The 19366-nt window shown below is 37.1% G+C and overlaps 1 protein-coding gene across 1 annotated transcript; it reads right to left on the bottom strand.

The window, feature by feature from the left end:
- Positions 1-775: 775 nt before the first annotated feature.
- Positions 776-9255, bottom strand: zc3h12aa (zinc finger CCCH-type containing 12Aa). Its single transcript, XM_008431120.2, has 6 exons — positions 9036-9255; positions 7119-7557; positions 5490-5629; positions 3341-3575; positions 3085-3191; positions 776-2724 (listed from the first exon to the last, which is right to left on the bottom strand). The coding sequence occupies exons 2-6, from the start codon at positions 7478-7480 to the stop codon at positions 1697-1699; spliced, it is 1872 nt and encodes a 623-aa protein (XP_008429342.1). The 5' UTR covers positions 7481-7557; positions 9036-9255; the 3' UTR covers positions 776-1696.
- Between the last annotated feature and the right edge of the window lie 10111 nt (positions 9256-19366).

Raw genomic sequence — 19366 nt, forward strand, 5'->3', positions numbered from 1 at the left:
GTAGGTGTTAGGTATTTTGATAGAGTAACTATCTTTTACAAATGTAGTGTGCAGTGAAATGGACAGTAAAAACATTTTGTCGGAACAATATAAAGTTGTTTCCTTGGTTTTCACATTCTTTCATTTGCATCAGATACTTCCTCTGACTGGATAACATTTCGAGTTTAAAGCTTATAAAGATATTAGTGTCTCTTGTAATGGTCTGCTGTGTCAATACATGAGCTAAAACTAGTGTGCATTTTTTAAAGTTGAAGAAGTCAAGAACATTTCCTCTAATCAACTAACCAATCAAGAGAACGCCACGTTAAGAAAATCTGATCGATGCCTTTAATTCTGATCTAGCATGGGCTATGCATCAATCAACTCATGGTAAAAATCTAAGTAGTTAGAATAATTTATCCACTGCTAAAATAGAAGGTTGAAGTCCTGACTCCAGACTGAATCACATTAATGATTCCAATTCTGCTTAATAAAAGACAGCCCCAGGTTTAACACGTTAAATACTATTAAAAGTTAATTATCATAGATTAATTAATTTGATTATTAATTCCGATGAATTTCTATATTCATCGGAATTTAGCATAACATTTTAAAAGTCTCTAAAGCATTTATATTTTGAAAATCCAGGGCATTGCTGGTATGAGATATGAGACCACTGCGGCTCAATCAAGGAACTTTGTGAAAGTAGTCAAATGTAGTTGAAAGGTAAGATTTGTTTCAGCTTGTTTGCCTTACTCTTTTCTCCAAGACAATCACAATCACTAATTCAAATATATGTTGGAGAGGACTCATTTACCATTTTTATTTCTATCTTTATTAAAATATTCACTTAAAAACATGCATAAATTACATTTTTGCCAGTACGTGTTTCATGGAAATAATGCACATTTACAGGAAAGGGAAAAGCACACTTGGTAAATTCCTTTTAATTCAGGTGAAGTGGTTTTAAAAGTCACCTCTGTTTAGCTTCCTTGTGAGATCAGCCAGATCAAAGATAATACTGGAAGAGCAGGCTGTTGCAGAGAACTACAGCGAAAGCAAAAGCATAAAACCTTTAATACAGCACGAGAACTTAAAATAATACCTGACACAATATGCATCAACAGTCAAAACTCCTGAAGTCATCTTTGGTCTAGAGGCACATTCCATCCAAAAATGGAATGGTACAGTTACATTTGACAACAATGTCATACATATAACACAGCAAGAGCTCAATTTTCATAAATATTTCAGTAGCATAATAGAAAGCAGATAGAATGAAACATCGCTACAATATATTTTATATTAGTTCCCTGAAAAACACATTTTTTAATACTCTCTGACTGACATACGGCTGCAACTACTGATTATTTTGGTACGAGATTAATGTGTTAACGGTTTCTCTATTTCAGTTAATTAACTTAATCTATCTCTGTGGGCGTTCATCAGTTCTCAGTACATGTGTCCATCTATCTAGAGGTTCAAATCAATCAACGTGTGTTTGTGTTTAACCCCAACACACCTCAATGTGATGGTTTTAGTGTGCAAGAACTAACACACCTGTAATGCATTGTCGCTGTAAAAAACATTGATGTGGATCTACGTGGACACGATAACACCATCATATTCAGATCTTTTTTTTTTCCTGTTAACTTTGTTGCATTGAAACTTGTCTTAAATATTTCGATATTCCAGATCAAAGAGAGCAGAACCATGATCAGAATATCATCCCCTGAGCTTTCATGTTCAGTATCTCTGCAGCCAAAACTTCAGCATCCATCAGGTGCGGGAACATCTCCATGACACTATCCACTTGGTTTGGGTTGAAGATGGCGTGCAGTTTCTTGCGCATTTCTGACCTATTTTGCTTGAATGCAGCAGGAGTCGACGGCAGCGACGGTTGCTGCTTTTGCTGGCCCCAGGTTTGGTACTGGTGATTCTCATAGGAGCAACAGGAGCTGTGGCAGTGTGAAGGGTAGGGCAAGGAGGGGGCGGGGCATGAGGACCTGGCTGGCGGCGCACCCTGAAAGGGATCTGACCAGTAATTATGATGGAGTTGGGGGGTTGCAGTTTTATGGAAATGGGCAGGCAGGCTCCGTTGCTGATGTACACCGTGTGGGAACATATTTGGATTGTAGGTGTCATAGATGGGTTGACTGCAGCAGTCGATGTTGCCGTGATGCCGCTGATGCGGGTAGGAACAGCATTTGCCACAATGACTGGTATTACAGTTCTCCATGTGAACTGGGGAACGTTGGAGCCCAGGGAGGGTGCTTTGATGCTGAGAACCAAGTCTGTGGGTGCTGCTGAGGGATGGCGGCAAGTCAGAGTAGTAGCTCTCACTCGAACCAAAACCAGAATCAAAATATTCCCGAGACATATTGGGATAGTAACGATTCGGCATATAGTGTGATGCGGAATAGTCTTCTTGACACTTTCCTCCGTTTGCTGAAGACGGCATCTGGTTGGGGCTTTTTCTGAAGTTTTCCCAGATAAGTAGTTTATTTTCACTAATGTGACCAGGAACTGAGGAAATCTGCTGATCCCAAGGGAGATGTGTGTGTCGAGGATGAGAAGGCTCGGGTTCAGATTGAGGATAGTTGACTGATGATTTTGCCTTTCTCTCTTCTTTTCCAAAAGAAATTTGTGCTTTCTCTCTCAGTTCATCAGCCAAGGACAGGTAGGAGTGGTTTGCCCTCTCAGGATGGTAGTACTTGCACTTCATGCCATAAGTGCACTTTTTATCTGAAAGACAATGAATATAAACGCACAATCTAATTATCACCATATTCTTCTGTCATAAAGTGGAAACTGCAGAAATAGCACAGACTATATTTGAAGCTATCAGCATAATTTACAACTTATAGATTGTTGTTGTTTTGCCAATTTATTCTAAAAAACATATATGGGATTTATGTATCTTATTCATAAAAATTGTACTTTTATGAATAAAATGAATAAGGTGCTTCTTCATCAACGCACTTTATAAATTTGAAACCCCTGCCTAATTATTCAGTTGTGTTTTCATTGTTTGTCTAAATTTGAGAGCGAAAACACTAGCCAAGGGATTCCTTTATGAAATAAAATGAAGCAGTAATTCCTTACCATATGGACAGGGCAGTTTTTTCTGCTCAACAGGCTGGGGCTTTTTCCGGAGAAAGTTGTCCAGGTTAGGCCCATGTCGACCTAGAGGGTCATCTGGAGGCATGAACCTGTAAAAAGAGACAGGAATAAAGACAATGCCACTTCAAAGAAGGTCCTTCACAAAATTTCAATAAGCTAGAAGGTGTGCCTCTAAGGCAGCAGCAGCCCTTTATTAAACAGTGGCACTGTATAAAAAGAAGTGGGACGTTCTCCTTACTTGTCATTCACAAATGAGTACATGAGGAGCCTCTCCTCAATGCATTTCTTCCACTCAGGTTTTTCTCCTTGAAGGTCACGGTAGGTGTCGTTGGACACAATTATGCCATTTGAATCATGCGCAAGTTTGACAATGAAGCGGTCGTCATAGCAAACCACTCGCTTGCCACCAACCCGGCGGGAAGGGGTGAAGGCCACTATTTTCCGTTTTTCAAGCTCCAACAGAATGTGTTGATCTGAAAAGAGGAAAGGTAACAAGTCAGTCAAATGTGTTTTACAATATTGTTTTTACAATATTGGTCAGAATTGTACATTTTACATTTCTTTAGACAGATTTTAAAACATGAATTAGGTTTGTATGTATTGTGTTTACTGATCCACAGTGTCTAAATTACACAAATAGACTCAGATACAGAAACTGCAGCTAATATTACTTTCAGTGTATTACTACTCTTTAAGTTATGTCTTAAAGTCGAGGTATCAAACCAACTAATGTAAATGAATTCAACCATTTTTTGAAATGCGGTGAAATATAAAGATGCCACAGAAGTAATGGATACATACTTCATGTGTTCAGTCTCTCTGGAACTTGCTAAGAGCGATTAAACCTAATATTGGAAAGGTGAATGTATAGATTTGAGCCCATTTGTATTTTTGACCTAGTGCTGAATAAACACAAATACACATTTGTCTAATTCAAACTTCTGTACCTTGTTATTGTTTTCAAAATCCATGGAAGAGGAGGCTGCCACAAAACCACACGGCTTTAAAAATGCAATAAGCATTCGACAAATGTGCAGTAGTTTACAGAAACCGAATGCTACCGAGAAAAGTAGATTTCATAACCAAAACTAATATAGTTCCCACAATTCCCATAATATATTGTATTATTAACTCCTACGGTAGGAAAATTAAACATTAGTACAACCACTGAAACTGATTAAACAAGTTAGAAAGTCAAGTGAAATGACCTGTGAACCTAACCAACGAACCAGGAAACTGGTTGAGTAATGTTTAGCCATCTGACACTTTGTCATGCAGGTGTTTTTCTAGGTCCAGGTGACTGTTTTTACTTGACCTAGTGCTGTGGATGGTTGTTGACACTCTATAAACAAACTACAGTGGGTGTGGAGGAAAAAGAAAACACAAAGTTCCTGATGGGACTTTCCCAGGGGTGGCTGTGGGCTTATTTTTACTTCCTTATTCTGAGACTGAAATAGAATCTTTGGATTGCTCCACCCCAGATGAGCAGATACCAAAATCACAAGAGCCTTAAAGTGAAGCAATATCATCAAGAAGCTCGCTCAGTTTCATGGAATAAAAGATCAAGCTATAGATTATGTCACAAATCTGTATTTGTGACATAAAAGCTTTGTGAGTCAACAATTAGATTTTATATGTAATGTAAAACAAATTATCCTAAAGAGTAAGCAACGTTGGTTTTACCAAATCTATTTTCTTTAGCTTATTATTACAAATGACAGTCTTGTCTCATCACATGAGAGAGGGGAAACTGTACCTCCTGCATACCGATAAAGAATGATGCAATGCCTATAGCTACAATAAAGGAACAGACTGAAGTGGAAGTCACATTCAAATAGCTAGGTAAAAACAACCCCATTTTACCACACCTCCTATTTCCTTCCCATTAGTTTTTGTTGCCTTATGCAGCAGCTCTGTGCTTTGCTTGTCAGGGATAATTTTTTTTTTCTTCTAAAACTGACGACTGAAGACAATGACCTAAGTGTTTCTTTTTTTCTCTCTCCGCACACATCTCACACAATCCCACTGAGCAAAAAAAGCTTGTTAAAACATGTTGAGGCCCAAACTCTAAGGCTAACGTGAAAACATCTTAAACTGAAACACACAGAAAAAAGATGTACTTTGATTACATTTTTTGCAATCTTTCAAGTTATTTTTGTTTTTATTGTAGTAGAAAATGCAATTTTACCCGTGGATGGACAATTTAGATTATATGTCTTCCTTGCTTTGCTAAGACATACTGACTAATAGCTGCTGAAGAATGTCTCAAATGTTAAAAATGTAACCAATGTAATTGCTAACAGCTATAGGCTTTAGCAGTTCCTAGGTGTTAGAGAAGGGTTAACTAACTCTGGTCTTCCAGACGGGAACCAGCTGCCTGTCCTCACCTGTTATAGGGGCATCAGCTCGGGGCAACTCTTTGCGCCAAGAGGGAACAAACACAGTGATGTTATTATGACCTCTGTCCAGGAAGAAATCCACTGCCAACTCTATGCCCCTGCATGAGAACACTTCCTTGTTGCCGTGACTGTAAAAGAAAATAACAGAAAGGGTGTGTGGGGAGGAGGGAGAGAGGATCAGTTAAAGCGTTTGCAGTGGAAAGAATCTTGAAGGAAGTAGTTAAGATTCAGTTGATTCGTGTCAAAACAGCATGCCTTTGAATGATCTCACTGAAGGAGCTTGTGTGCTATCCCTTCCCTATTCATTCAGGACAATATGCATTATGTTTCACATTGGTGAAGGGGCAGGGCTCCCGAATTTGCATGTTGTATAAGTGACTTTTTGTCAACGCAAGCTCAGGCAGTGTGGCTAACACCCATTAAAATATCAAGTATCATAAGAACTCGTGAAAAAGTCAGAGTATGAATGATTAATAGAAACAACTGATAAATATTTACATTTAGTTATTTCAAGTGTGATGTACAGTCCTCAGATGTAAAAGGTAAAGTATTGTCTTTGCAATGGCTATTATTTATGTAATGGTCTAAACTCATCAGTCACTTCATCAGCCAATCTCATATCATTAACTTTATGTATTCCTAACCCAGATATATTAAACAATTCCATTTTGCTGTGACACCAGTTGATTATGTTCTGTGTTTTTGTCATTGTCTTAAATGCATCCGTTTTAATTTGTATTTTTTATTTTTTTTTTGTCTGTCGTTTGTTCTCTTTGCTTTTCTACATGGTTATTTTGTAGAGCAGTACCTCTGTTTGGTAGTCTGTACTGTTGTTGAAGTTCAAACCAAGCATCATAATTAAAAAAGGGTTTTAATTGGACTTTAATGTAGCATCATTGTTGGGGTCAGATGCCTTGGTCTGAGTATTTTCAGACACTGACAAACTGGGATTTTCGCTTGACAATCTCTAAGATCAAGAAGAAGAAAATACCACTGACAACTGTGTGACCAATAACGCCCCGCATTTCAATGGGGAGACTCGCTGAAGCTTGAAGTAGACGGGCTACAGCAGCAGAAGCTCACTGGGTGACTTACTGTAGAGTGAATGAAACTGAGGCTACACTTTCTACATGTTCACCAGAATTAACGATCGGTAGGCCTGATGAGTCTTGATTTTTCTCACCACACTTTGGGGGCCAAGGTACAGAGGAACATTTAAGTGTCAAAGCCAACCTTAGTATTGCTTATCTCTATGTTTATCTCTTTATGAATATAGAGTACCTATCTTCTGATAGCTACTTTCATCAGGTAATTTACATTATCACAAAGCTCAAATAATGTCAAATTGGTTTCTTGAAAATGAAAATTATTCTAATATACTTCAATGGTTTTCCAATACAAGGCCTAAATCCAACAGAGATTGGGACAGGCCTACAAATCTCCATCAACTATGTGATGCCAAAATATCAGGAGTGTTTAAGACACCTTGTTGGATCTATACAATAAAAACTTTGATAGCTCCAAAAGCAAAAGTGAAAACAACTTGATACTGGCAATAAAACCTTCTCAACGTAATCAGTGTGTGTTTAATCTAGATAAAATTAAGATTTTTATTACCTCATAGCAACATTGCTGCCGTCAATAACAATAGGTCTCAGCTCCGAGTCTACACTGTTTTGTTGTGGCATGATTCTGCAGGTTCCAACGTCCCAACTGGGAGGCAGCAGCAGCTCTTTCAGATCTGTGCTCCTCTCATCGCTGTCAGAAACACCGGGTGACGTGTTGGTGGTTCTGTTCCTCACAAGCTCCCCGAGCATTGCGTTGGTGTCAGTGCTTAGGCCCAGCTTTCTCAGAGCGGCTTTCACCTCTGCTGTGGAGTACCCCAGTTTTCTGAAGAAGTCCACTTTAAGCCGGAGTTCCTCACTTTCTGTCCCCAGCAGATCTGAGTCAAAAACATCACTGGGAAGTACCGGGTCCATCCTGAAGGCCCCTGAACTCCGTTTTAGCAATGTGTGAGGCAAGGCGCTGCTCCTTCCCTGTGATGTTCTTCAACTGGCTGATGGAAAAAGATACATTTTATTAGCACTACGCATAAAGATTAACACAATAAGCTAAATATTCAGAAAGTCTGGAGTGATTTGTTTCAGTTGTTTACTAAGGCATGACTGCATCCACACCAAAACGCCACAAAATCAAAAAGTATACATTTTCACTACAGTATTATAAACTCTTAAGATAGAAGCTAATTAAATCATGTTAAATACGCATTGAATCTACTTTAAATAACCTGTGCAAACCTGTGCTACTCAGGTTTGCACAAACTGAGTAGCACAGGTTTAGAAGACATTTCCTTTACAAAATTACATGTTTATAAAAGCATAAAAGTTTTACATAGCGTAGACGACTGATGTCAGGTTCTGAAAGAGATTAAACCTTTGATTAAACCTGCACAATGTCTCAACTTGTCTTTTTTCTTGCAATCTTTTGCAAAACAGCATACGCTAATGAGTACGTCAATGCTGTTTTTGAGAGAATATATATTTCTGTTGTCTTTCACTGATGCTTAAATAATAGTAAAAAAAGTATTTTGTAAAACAGCTACTTAAGCACTGAGTAACTGATTAATATTCATCATACCATATAATTAAACACTTTAAAATGATGTCATTAGATAAAAAAAAAAGTTTTATAAGATCAAAAAAGCAAAACAAGGAAACAAACAAAAAAAAGATAACATAATTACAAAACAATAAATGTAGGCAGAAGAAACACTTTTTTCCAAACCTTTATTAAATATAAAACTTATGAAACTAGGTAATCAAGATAAAGTACTTCTATTGACAGTAGGTGTTAACTGTATCTTCTTGATTTACACGTGACAAATCAGATTCAACAGACAGAAAACGACATTAAAAGAACAGCGTTTTTGTACAAAAATAAATAAATAAATAAATAAATAAATAAATAAATAAATAAATAAATAAATAAAAATCTCACTTGACTATTAACTACGTTTGTGTCTAGTGGACTTTTAAATAAGACGTGTTTCTTCCAGTGAAGTTTCTCGGAGTGGGTATGTAGAGTATATAGAAAGTGTAACTAGGTTACAGTCGTGATAATTTAGAATAATAATACTTAAGTAAAAGTAAAAAGTACGTGTACAATTTTTTTTTCTTTAAAAAGCTACTCAAGTAAATTTGATTGAGTAAATACAGTTAAGCGGCAGTGTATTTTCTGTTACTGGTGATATTTGCCTTCTGAGTTGATAAACGGGATCATATACAAAACAGTAGATAATCCTGTGGTTCCTCTGGCGCAACGTATGTGGCATATGAACATTCTACCCTGTTTGAATGAAAAGCTAATATTTGAAGCCAGGTACTTGAATTTGTGCAACAAAGGCCCCTTTTCAAAGGCTCTTATTGGGCGTGTGTACCTTTACCAAACACAGGTGAGAACACGGGACGTTTTCAGCCGTTAATACACATACAGGTGAAGTATTACTGGTAGTGACGACGAAAAACAGCCTCTTACCTGCTTTGGTTGTTTCTGTGTGTCTTCGTACTCCATTTACGAACAGATTAAAAGTAAATCCTGTTGCTAGTCGGAGTACAGTGAAGTTTAACACTTTTTTATGGCACCGCCCACTTCGTTTTTTTTTTTTTTTCTCTCCACTTCTAAACTGAGGCATGCAAAGGCAGGAAGTATTTGCATATTAGACAGAAAAGAAGACTTCCCCTTTCCTCCCACCTTCCAGTTACACTTGGATTATTTTCCAGGAGGTTTTTTGTCATGATGTTTCCCCCCCAGGTAGTTCATTAACCAGGTCTACAGGAAAATAGACCTTTGCTTCTGCAAATTCATTTAGGTTAGCACAAAACAACATACTCCGATTGAAGAACAATCTAGTTGGAAAATGTTCAACAATAATAATAATAATAATAATAATAATAATAATAATAATAATAATAATAATAATAATAATAATAATAATGTTATTCTTTGAACACCTTATCCTGTCAGAAACAGATCGAACTATTATGAATTTTATGGATGAACGGTGTCACCTAGCGGTTGAAACTCGCCACAACAAGGACTGTAAAAGTAACAGGTCAGCTCCTGCAGGAAATACACTGCTCAAAAAAAAAAAATAAAGGGAACACTTAAACAACACAATATAACTCCAAGTAAATCAAACTTCTGTGAAATCAAACTGTCCACTTAGGAAGCAACACTGATTGACAACGGGGACCCTCGTTGGGTCAATCAGTGTTGCTTCCTAAGTGGACAGTTTGATTTCACAGAAGTTTGATTTACTTGGAGTTATATTGTGTTGTTTAAGTGTTCCCTTTATTTTTTTGAGCAGTATATTTCGAAATACACACACTGCTCTAAAGTAAATGAAGTATAAAATATATTAATGTGCAACTCTATATCTTTTCATTATTTGTATTTGGCTATAATTGTCTTCGAGACATAGTCATTTTATCTCTAAGAATTTATAAAATACAGTGTATATATACGCCTCACTCTGGTAAAAGCTATATGTTGTAATGTATTTTGAATTTGCATATTTACAAACTAATAATAATCACTCATTTTAAAAATTGATGTGCATGACCACATTTTGCATTGCATAATATATTACTCTTTACAATTTGTTCAAAAATAAAAAAAATACTTTGGTTCATTAGAATTTGATTTTGCGTTTTGATCAATGGGTTTTATAGATCAATAATTCATTTCAACTCCCATTGAGGTAAAAATAACAGCATCAATAAAAGACACAACACTGTTACAATTTAAAATGACAAATTTGAAAATAGAAATAAGGATTAATTAGATAAAGTCTAAAGAAGAAGGCAATTTTCTCGTATTAATTATTGCAGCAGCAGTAGTTGCTGTTACTGCATTACACTTTAACAGCTCATAATCTTCTATTATATTAATTGCCCAGTAGATGCCAGCTTTGCTTCATGGCGTCGCACAACAATCCTCTATGCTCTTACTTTGAAAACAACAAGCAGTGCCTGCCTGCAAGCAGCTCAGTATCTCAAACACCGACAGATAAAATTGTGAAGTGTTCTGCACTGTGTGTGTGTGTGTGTGTGTGTGTGTGAGTGTGTGTTCTGTAAACCACCCTTTGTGTGCAGGGTTAATGGCATGGTTGAGTTGGACTCGCACTGCGTGGAGCTGGTTAATGGCACACACTGAGTTGAGTTCCGGAGAGTGGAGAAAGTAATCAGGGCCAGTTGCCAGGCTGTTGCCTTCTCTGAGGCCTCAAACTGCTGGTCCCAGGTGTCTGCGAGGCCTGATATTTCCACGGGGCAATGAGCTGCAGACAGCAGCCATGAATTGGAGCTTGCACAGATGCACGCTCAAACAGATGTGTTTCCATCACCTCAAGAGGAAAAACAACACTGACTTACATTCTTTACCTGAAGGCTTAACCTAATCATAACCCTTCAGAGCCTAATCTGAACCTTAAACTAATTTACACAACAATGCAGCCGAGGGTGAGTAAAATAATATAAATAGATAAATGCTCTACTGTCAGGAAATTGTGATCGCATATGGCCATACATGTGGGAGACCTTCCAACAGCATTACAGTATGAAGAAGCATCTGCTCTGTGACATTTGGCGGGAAGGACACTTGTTTACCGTTTTATTGAATTCAATCTCTAAAAGCATTGCGTAGATGTGGTTGAGTGCATTGTTTCGTAATTTATGTCTACATTACATTGGGAAGCATTATTGGCATCAGGAAAACTATTGTCCAGAAATGCAAATCTTGAACCTTGCTCAGAATCCAAGAGCCCAAATTTGGATGAGCTTTGCACAGACAGGGCTTTGTGAACATTAAACACTTTTTTCCCCCCCCATAACATCTTGAGGGACGCAATGCCCTGCTCAAATGCATATCTTTTCCTCCCAGGCAGGTGTTGTTTGGCAAGGCTTGTTAAACCTGAGACCGTTGATCAAATATTCAGCCAGACTCATTGTGCTGCTGAGAGCTTTTGGATGCGGCTGGGATAACGCCATGGAGATAACAAAAAAAAAAAAGCAGCTTTGTAGTTCCTCAGAGCTGGAGTCCCTTTGCTTTTCCTTTTAAAGCCTGCCCAGGTCAGCCGTCTGTCAGAAAAATTAATTTTTGTATGATTTCTTTAAAAAGATCTAAAGTAAAGAAAGCCAGCCTTTAACTGAAGTAATCCATCTTGCACCAATAGTGTCAGAGTGATTCACGGTTTCCAATTTAGCCGCAGTTTGAATCTAAAGTAAATCAGGCAGGACGGCTCTACCCTTTGTGCTGCCGGACGACAAACTCTCAGTGACAAGAGCTTTCAAATGAACACATCCCCCACATTCATCTTACTCATTTATTACCAAAGACAGCTGGTTACTTGTCCTACATAGAACTGCGAGTAAAGACCTCCTGTCTTTGTGTGTGAGTGTAGAAAAAGTGAGGCTTTTCCTCTGACTAGGAGGCTACAGTGCTGAAGGAAAATTTGAAAAAAGAGCAATAGATCTGAGAGGGCCGAGGCTTTGACTCTAGGATTAATTAGATTTGCTTTGATTAGTGACAACTAAATTCCCAGAGCACCATGGGAGCAGACAATTGTAGAGAAGAAGTTGCTTAATGGACAACTGCCAAGAGGAGGATGGAAAGAATTAGATTAATTTCAAGTTCATAAATTAGTTGAAGTTTTCTTTTTAAAAGTTTGTTAACCATGTAGCTGGTTAATAATTAATCATTCTTTTAAACTATCTTTCTACAAATTCGGTCTCAGACTTCACAAAGAAGATTTGTTGAGTTTATTTAGTTAAATTTTATACAGCTGGTGGCTATCATGTCAGCTCAAATCCATTTTTATCACTTTACAGGAAAAACACAGAAATAAGACGTAATATTTTAACATGCAATGGACATACTCTGGCCAGTCTACAAGACAAAGTAGCAACAATTACATAAAATAACACTTTATTTTACTGCAGATGAATGCTGTTAGGAATCACAATTAAAAAATAGAATCATGCCTCCAAAATTTGCAAATGAAGACGACGCATTATAAAGTTGTTTTTATCCCCCCAGGGATATTATATTGAAATCCCACTTGCGGTGCATAGAAAAACAATATTGACATTCTTTAAACCTTAAATGTAACGGACTGTAACCTAGTATAAAACACAATGTGTGACAGAAAGCTAACACTGCCTACAACTCTAAAACGTACAAGTCCTATGGCATAACACGGTGGTGACAGCATCATGGTGTGTGTGGACAACTTTTTTGCTAGTGACACAGACATTGGAAAGAGTAAATGGGAAAATGGAAGAACTTTTAGAGGTAGCAAAATACTTCTGGCAGGTACAGGAGTTCACCCTTCACCAGGATGATGACGACTGACACACAGTAATATTGATAATCGAAGAGTTTATATCAAAGTATGTTCATTTGTTAGAATGACGCAGTCAAAGTATTTCTTGAAAATGTTATGAAAACAATATGAAAAATAAATAAAAGGGTGTGTGTATATTTCCCCCAGAAAATTAAGTGAATCAGATTATGGCTGAAAAAGTCATTTTCCGTTTGAATCTTATTTCTAAGATATTTTCTTAGCCAACAAAAATTACATTGTTTGGTCAGATGAGAACTTCTAAACTTCTAAACAGATTGATAAGTTGTTGCCTTCAAGATGTTAGTTAGTATCTTTTTTTTTTTACGTGTATCATCTGCCTCCTAGTGGTATAAATCAGTTATGGCAGGTTATTAATGAAATTAACCCAAGTTTCTTTTCATTAATTTCCTGTCTTATCAGAAAATTACACACAGAAAAGCACAGACTTTGTTATGGAGATAGCTATGGCAATTTGCACAAATAAATGAAGGGAATTTTAGCAGGTTTCCCCAGAGAAAATATGTGTTTTATAGCAAACCCCTAAAAGCCATGCAAATGCACATTTCTCCACTTGAGATAAATATGCTCCAGGCAGCCATAGATCATTTAAAGATAATTTTGGATATGTGTTCCCGATCCCCGTGCAACAGAGGCCTGTGCAGGTGTAACCTCAGCATGAAACCTCATCCAGGAGCACCGGCAAATGTTCTGATTAATTGTTCCTGTCAGTTCGGGTCATTTAGTCCTGTGTGATGCTCTGCGTATTACTCATATCTGGTCCAACAAAATGCATGAGCTCTCGCTGATGCACGTGGTTGCACAAGCAAACAAAGGTGCAGAAGTCCAGCACACAAAGGTACACAAGCCAAAAAATAAAAAATAAAATAAAAAAATACCCTTTTCAGTGTTCTAGCAATTCATGCTCAGGCAGTCAGGCAACGCTCCAAGGTATTCATTACTATTGATGTCAGAATCCACAACAAGAAGTGATGGCTGAACCTCCTGCAGTCTGTACTGCTTAAAGTCGAGCTCCTCTCCCCCAGCTGTTGCTCTCTGTCTTCACTTAGGAGGGTGAGACTGTGATGATTAATGCACTCTCTGCTGGGATGCAAGAAAAAAAAAAAAAAAAACAAGTTGAGTTTCTGCTGAAGTGCTCCACTCATGTTGCGGTGAATCAAAAATCCTCACTATTGAGCAATGCTGAAAAATAACTGCATCAAAATTGAAAATCGTAACGGTCTCGCACTTTTCCACGGGTGTGCCACTGTTGCTGCTGAAGATGGATTAACCCGATGCCTTTTTGCTCTCAGCGTTGTCGGGGTATGCAGTGCTGCTTCTCCAGTCCCAGCTTTTGACTTCAACCAGTCTTTATCAATCAAATAGGCTGTGGCCTGTGGGAGAAGAGACAACACACTGCATCACGATGTTTGCTTTATCACTGTGGCAGAGGCAAAATAAACAGCAGCGGAGCATGTAAGGGTTTTATTTATGAGAATTTCTCTCTTTGTGTTGAATAAAAATGGTAACGCAGTTACATGGTGTGACAGCTACTCTCTATTCTTGCATTCTCTGAGTGATTGCTTTGATGTTTGTTCACCTCGGGGCTCCCTGTTCTTGCTGACAATGCTCAGAATTGTGGTATGAGCTGTGTACTGGTAACATTAACTTGATTTGCCTCGGTGGAGGTGCTGAACGCTGGAGATAGTGCTGAGCTTAGTGAGTGGAGCTCTGCGGTATTTCATTGTACTGTCTGTTTACCTCTAAACAATCTGCAGGACGTACTGGGGGAATTTGTAGCTGTGTTATTAAAATGAAGAGGCCCTAACAGATTGAAACAGATATAACATTTGTATTGTGTTGTGGAATTTGACACGAGTTCTGGCTTTTGAGCATTTTTTAAAAAGGAAAAAAAAAAAAAAAAACCCGCAGATAGTTGTGCTTCACATAAAGGAGTGGCAAAGATTTCTTTACAATTATATTTGAATAAATCAAACATGCTGGGATTTTGTGAATTTACTTCCTAAACTGTATTTTAATTCAACACTGCATGTTATTGTAAAAGTCTGAGACAGCATCCTTCCTTCTCTCTTGGTAGAGATGTCAAACTAAGAAATCCACAATTTTTTTTTTTGTTTATCTTGCTAACAAACAAATAAACTGGAGTAGTCACATATTCCCCTTAAAGGAGGAATGATGTAACCAGCAGCCTGATTTCATGCGATGGAGCCTGGTAGAAAATGTCACAGTTTTCCCAATCCTAAGCGAGAATCTGACGCAGTCGAAAACAACATTGTGGTTATTTTCTCACACTTTTCTGCAGAGCCACAAAAAGACCGTACAGCTGCATTTAAAAGCTGCATTGTGCTCCACAAGAGGGTTCACACAATGCCTTGCAAAACCACTTTCACATTTTGTTACATTATTGCATGTAAATTTTTAAGAGAAGGGCTGACGCAAGTGAACCATTGTGAGTTGGAAGGGAAGGATACACGGCTTTCTAAAATTTTCACAGAAAAAAAAAAAAAAAACTCTTTTCAAACTGAATTCAGGTCCTGTGAGTCAATGTGTCAGCATCACCTTTCAGTGCAATTACGGCTGCAAGTCTTTTGCCATAACTAGCTGCCATCTTTGCATGTCTACAAATTGACTTCCTCGTGAGTGCTTCTGCACAATTTTTTTAAAATTATAAAACACATGAAGAAACAATGTGATGAGGCTTCATCAAATGGGAATGTTTTCCATGTTCTAGCTTGAATAAATTTCGTCAACATTTAAGAGCCTTTAGCTGTTAAAGGCAGAGAATAAAACAGAAGGAGATTTTTGTTTGAGATTGTTTGGAGCAAGCTGATATTTCTCATGCAATTTGTAATGTTTTTCAGTGGACTGAATTTTCAGAATAGTGACATCCAAATAGAGGAAGAGACACGGGTTGGTCTAGACTAGTCAGATTAATCAAGTTGAATTAGAGAGAAGAATGCTCATCTATCCTTGTGTTTATGTGTTTTTTATGTGATTTTAATGTGTTTTTAATGTTCAAAGAGTGTTTATTACTTTATGGATTGACTGAAGTGGCAAAACTGGAGAATTTATCCCACATGTTTTTGTTCATCAGTGACAACGAGTTAAATCTCATTTAAAATAATTTTTTCAATAATGATCAGAAATGATCAAAAATAATATTTATTTTTGCTTCATGCTTAACTCTGAAGCATCTTTTTTCGGTTATCGCAGGTCATAACCCATTTCATCCATTTTTGAGGTATTGAAAAGAATACAGTCACTTCCTATAATGAAGTATGATATTTACTTTATTTTTGAAACAAAATTTCACAATATTGAGTAGCTTTGAGTTTATGGTACAAATTACTATACAAAACAGAAAATCTGTTTATGGTAACCTTAAGTAAAAATGGCTGACGGGGGTGTTTATGTGAATATATTGTTGGGTAGATACATTTTCTAAGAACTGTTTTAATAAGTTAAGCTTTCATGTTACTAATCAGTTTTATGTTTCTTTTTCATTGTAGTTATTTTTTTGCCATTGTTTTTTTTTTTAAACATCTGACTTGCAGTGTCTCTGCTGATCTGTCTCACGTTTAAATGTAAAAATTCTCCCTGATATTTACCGACAGCACTACAACAAAACATACTTCTTTCTTGCATACAGATTGTGCTCTATACAATCACAGATGCAACTTAGGATTTTGATTGCTGCAGGACAAACACTGAAGATGTCAGTTCACTCATGCTGGTAAAGGCAAAAGTGCTTTAAGGGGTGTTGAAGAAAGAAATAGCACTGTTGTGGGGGTTTTCGCTCTCTTTTTGGCCACTTAAACCCATAGGGTCATTAGGAGGGTGCTGACAGCGTTTGTGCTACACTCTGTATGTGTGGGCATTAGTTTTGCTGTCACTAACAACAGAAGGGAACAGAACTGTTGCCATTAGCTGTTAGGTTTTCTGATTTGCACTCAGTGGGAGTAGGTTCTGAGGAGCCAAGCTGCCAACCGGTAGAGATAACAGACAGTAGAGGCCTTGTGCCCCTGTTTTGTCTTCCATGACTGAGCTCAGTTTTTTGAAGCATTCAGTAAAGATTATGTTTGTGTTAATAATTTTGCTGGCTTCCAGTAAAATTATTGGAAGCCAGTAAGCTTTAATATGAAAGAAGACAAGAAAACAAGAAGGCCAAACAACATCACAATGGATATCTGTAATACATTTCTATTTTTTTCCTTTATAATTTTGCTGAAATGCAGAATTTAACAAAATAGCTGGTCAGAGATTATCCACCACATAATTTATTTCTGCATGTGTCCAGACATGGGGACACAAAAAGCACTATGAGTCAGTGAAACAAGAAACAACATAAAAACAAGCAGGATGACATAAATAAAAAATAGGTAATTTTTTATTTTTGGCAGTTTTGTTATTTTTATGCCATATTTCCTACTTTCGACAAAGACTACAAACTAAGGCACTTTGCTGTCTTTCAAAAGTTTTGTAAAGATAAAGTTCTCTCTGACTTTTTCCACATTTAATCGCACTATAACCACAAATATCAGTGTTGACTATTGATATATTTGGTTATAGACAAAGTTGTGTGTAATTCTGTAGAAAAAAAAAAAACAGGACAGATTTTTTTTTTAATTTAACATAAAATAAAGATCTGTATTCAGGCCCTTCAATCAATCGTTCCTATGATGCACTTGCTGCAGTAAGCTACTTATGTTTTCACAAGATAAATCTGAAAACTCTGAAACCTGTTTTATTTTTTTGGCTCAAAAATGCGATATTATTGTGTGGATCATGAATAAAAAAAACAACATATCTGTAGTTGCAACGATAAAACAAAATTAATATTTAAAGAATAAATAAATAATTTTCTGTTTGCTGTACAATTCTGTGCCTGAACCATATGGCTTCTCTATGATTTACTTCCATCTTTCCAATTAAAAAACAACAACAAATATAAACATAAAGAAATTCTTTGGCACTGAGTCAGATTTAGATTGGTGGATGGACAGATGGGAAAACATAATGGAGATGAACATACAGCATTTTACTATACAGAAAGGGGACTGTGGAGGTATTCTTATAAATAAGCATTGCCCCACTTGTTATGATGAATGAATATGACACTAAGCTCTGTAATAGCTCCATTCAGGGTTCCCCCCAAAAGACTAATACCACCTTACACCCTCCCTTGCACACTACAATCATGTTTCTTCCAGTATCTGTGCTTTGGGGGCCATAGAGTGTGATTCTGATGAAGTCTAAATCACTTACATCATCCTCTGAGGACAAGGTTTAAACCATTTAGAGAGAATGATACTTCATTTTTTTCCCCCCTGCGCTGAGTTGCTTTCCAACAGTTTACAGAGCTTTTAAACCCACACCAGGCTTTGTTTTCCTCTCTTCAGTGGCGTGTAAAAATGTAATTCTTCCTTATCATGACCCAAACATGCAGCTGTTCATCCAGAAGCTGCCAGTTTTTATTTGCTCGGCTTCAGTCTGCTTGCCTGCCACATGACGAGAATAGCTGAAACAGAATCTTTTGAGTGCTTAGGCACAGGTAGTAATTCAATGTTTTTTTTAATTTTTTTATCCTCCAATAAATGTTATTAGCATACAATAGTATTCACGTTATGTTGTGTTTTCACTCTGGGGCTTAATAGGGTAATCATTTCTTGTCATTTCATTGCCAAGAACTTTAATGGAATTTCTGTATAATTGCAAAAATGCTAACGGGAATCGGGGCTTTTGGAATGTAAAATTGCTGAAAACAAATATTATGAGGGGAGATAAATTACTGAAAGCGATAGAATTACTAATATAAATGATACGAATAAAAAGGGAGCTGCAAGATAATGGGCTACCTTCAACCAAAGAGGAATGTGTCACGCAAAGAGCTTTTTGCAAAAGTATAAATACTCCTTGTACTTTTCACATATTTGCCACATTGAAACCTCAAAATGTAACATACTTTAGAGGGATTTTTTAAATTACAGACAACAAAAAGTAATGATTAATTGTGAATGACTAAGTACAAATCTGAAAGGTGTGGCTCAACCCCTTTTACTAATTTATTCCTACATATAATAAATATAACCCAGTTAAACCAATCACATGGACAGTATACAAAATAAAACTGAATCTTTTGGCCTGCATGCAAAATGTTATGTGCTGCAAAAAACTGTAACTTTCCGAATAACACAATGTCTCCTGTGACAAAATGGTGTTGGCAGCATCATGATGTGAGGTGTTTCTGGTGATGCTGGTCAAAGTTGAGTAAACCTGGAAGAAATTTAAATCCTGGAATGGACATTTTGATAGGTCTAACAAATTGATGTTCAAAGACGCTCTTTGTCCGACTTGGCTTAAGCTGTTTTGGGTAAAATGTCAATATGTGCAAAGCAGGTAAAGACATACGCCATAACACTTACAGCTACAAATCTGCCACTGTTTCACA

Source organism: Poecilia reticulata, chromosome 16, assembly GCF_904066995.2.
Source record: "Poecilia reticulata chromosome 16, P_reticulata-male-v2, whole genome shotgun sequence".
Classification (NCBI taxonomy): Eukaryota; Metazoa; Chordata; class Actinopteri; order Cyprinodontiformes; family Poeciliidae; genus Poecilia; species Poecilia reticulata.

Excerpts from the sequence above, each read along its gene's own strand:
- zc3h12aa (XM_008431120.2), bottom strand. The coding sequence starts at position 7,480 with ATGGACCCGGTACTTCCCAGTGATGTTTTTGACTCAGATCTGCTGGGG. Across the intron at positions 5,630-7,118 it reads GGCAGCAATGTTGCTATGAG|TCACGGCAACAAGGAAGTGT; the intron begins GTAATAAAAATC and ends TTTCTTTTACAG. Across the intron at positions 2,725-3,084 it reads AAAACTGCCCTGTCCATATG|ATAAAAAGTGCACTTATGGC; the intron begins GTAAGGAATTAC and ends ATTGTCTTTCAG.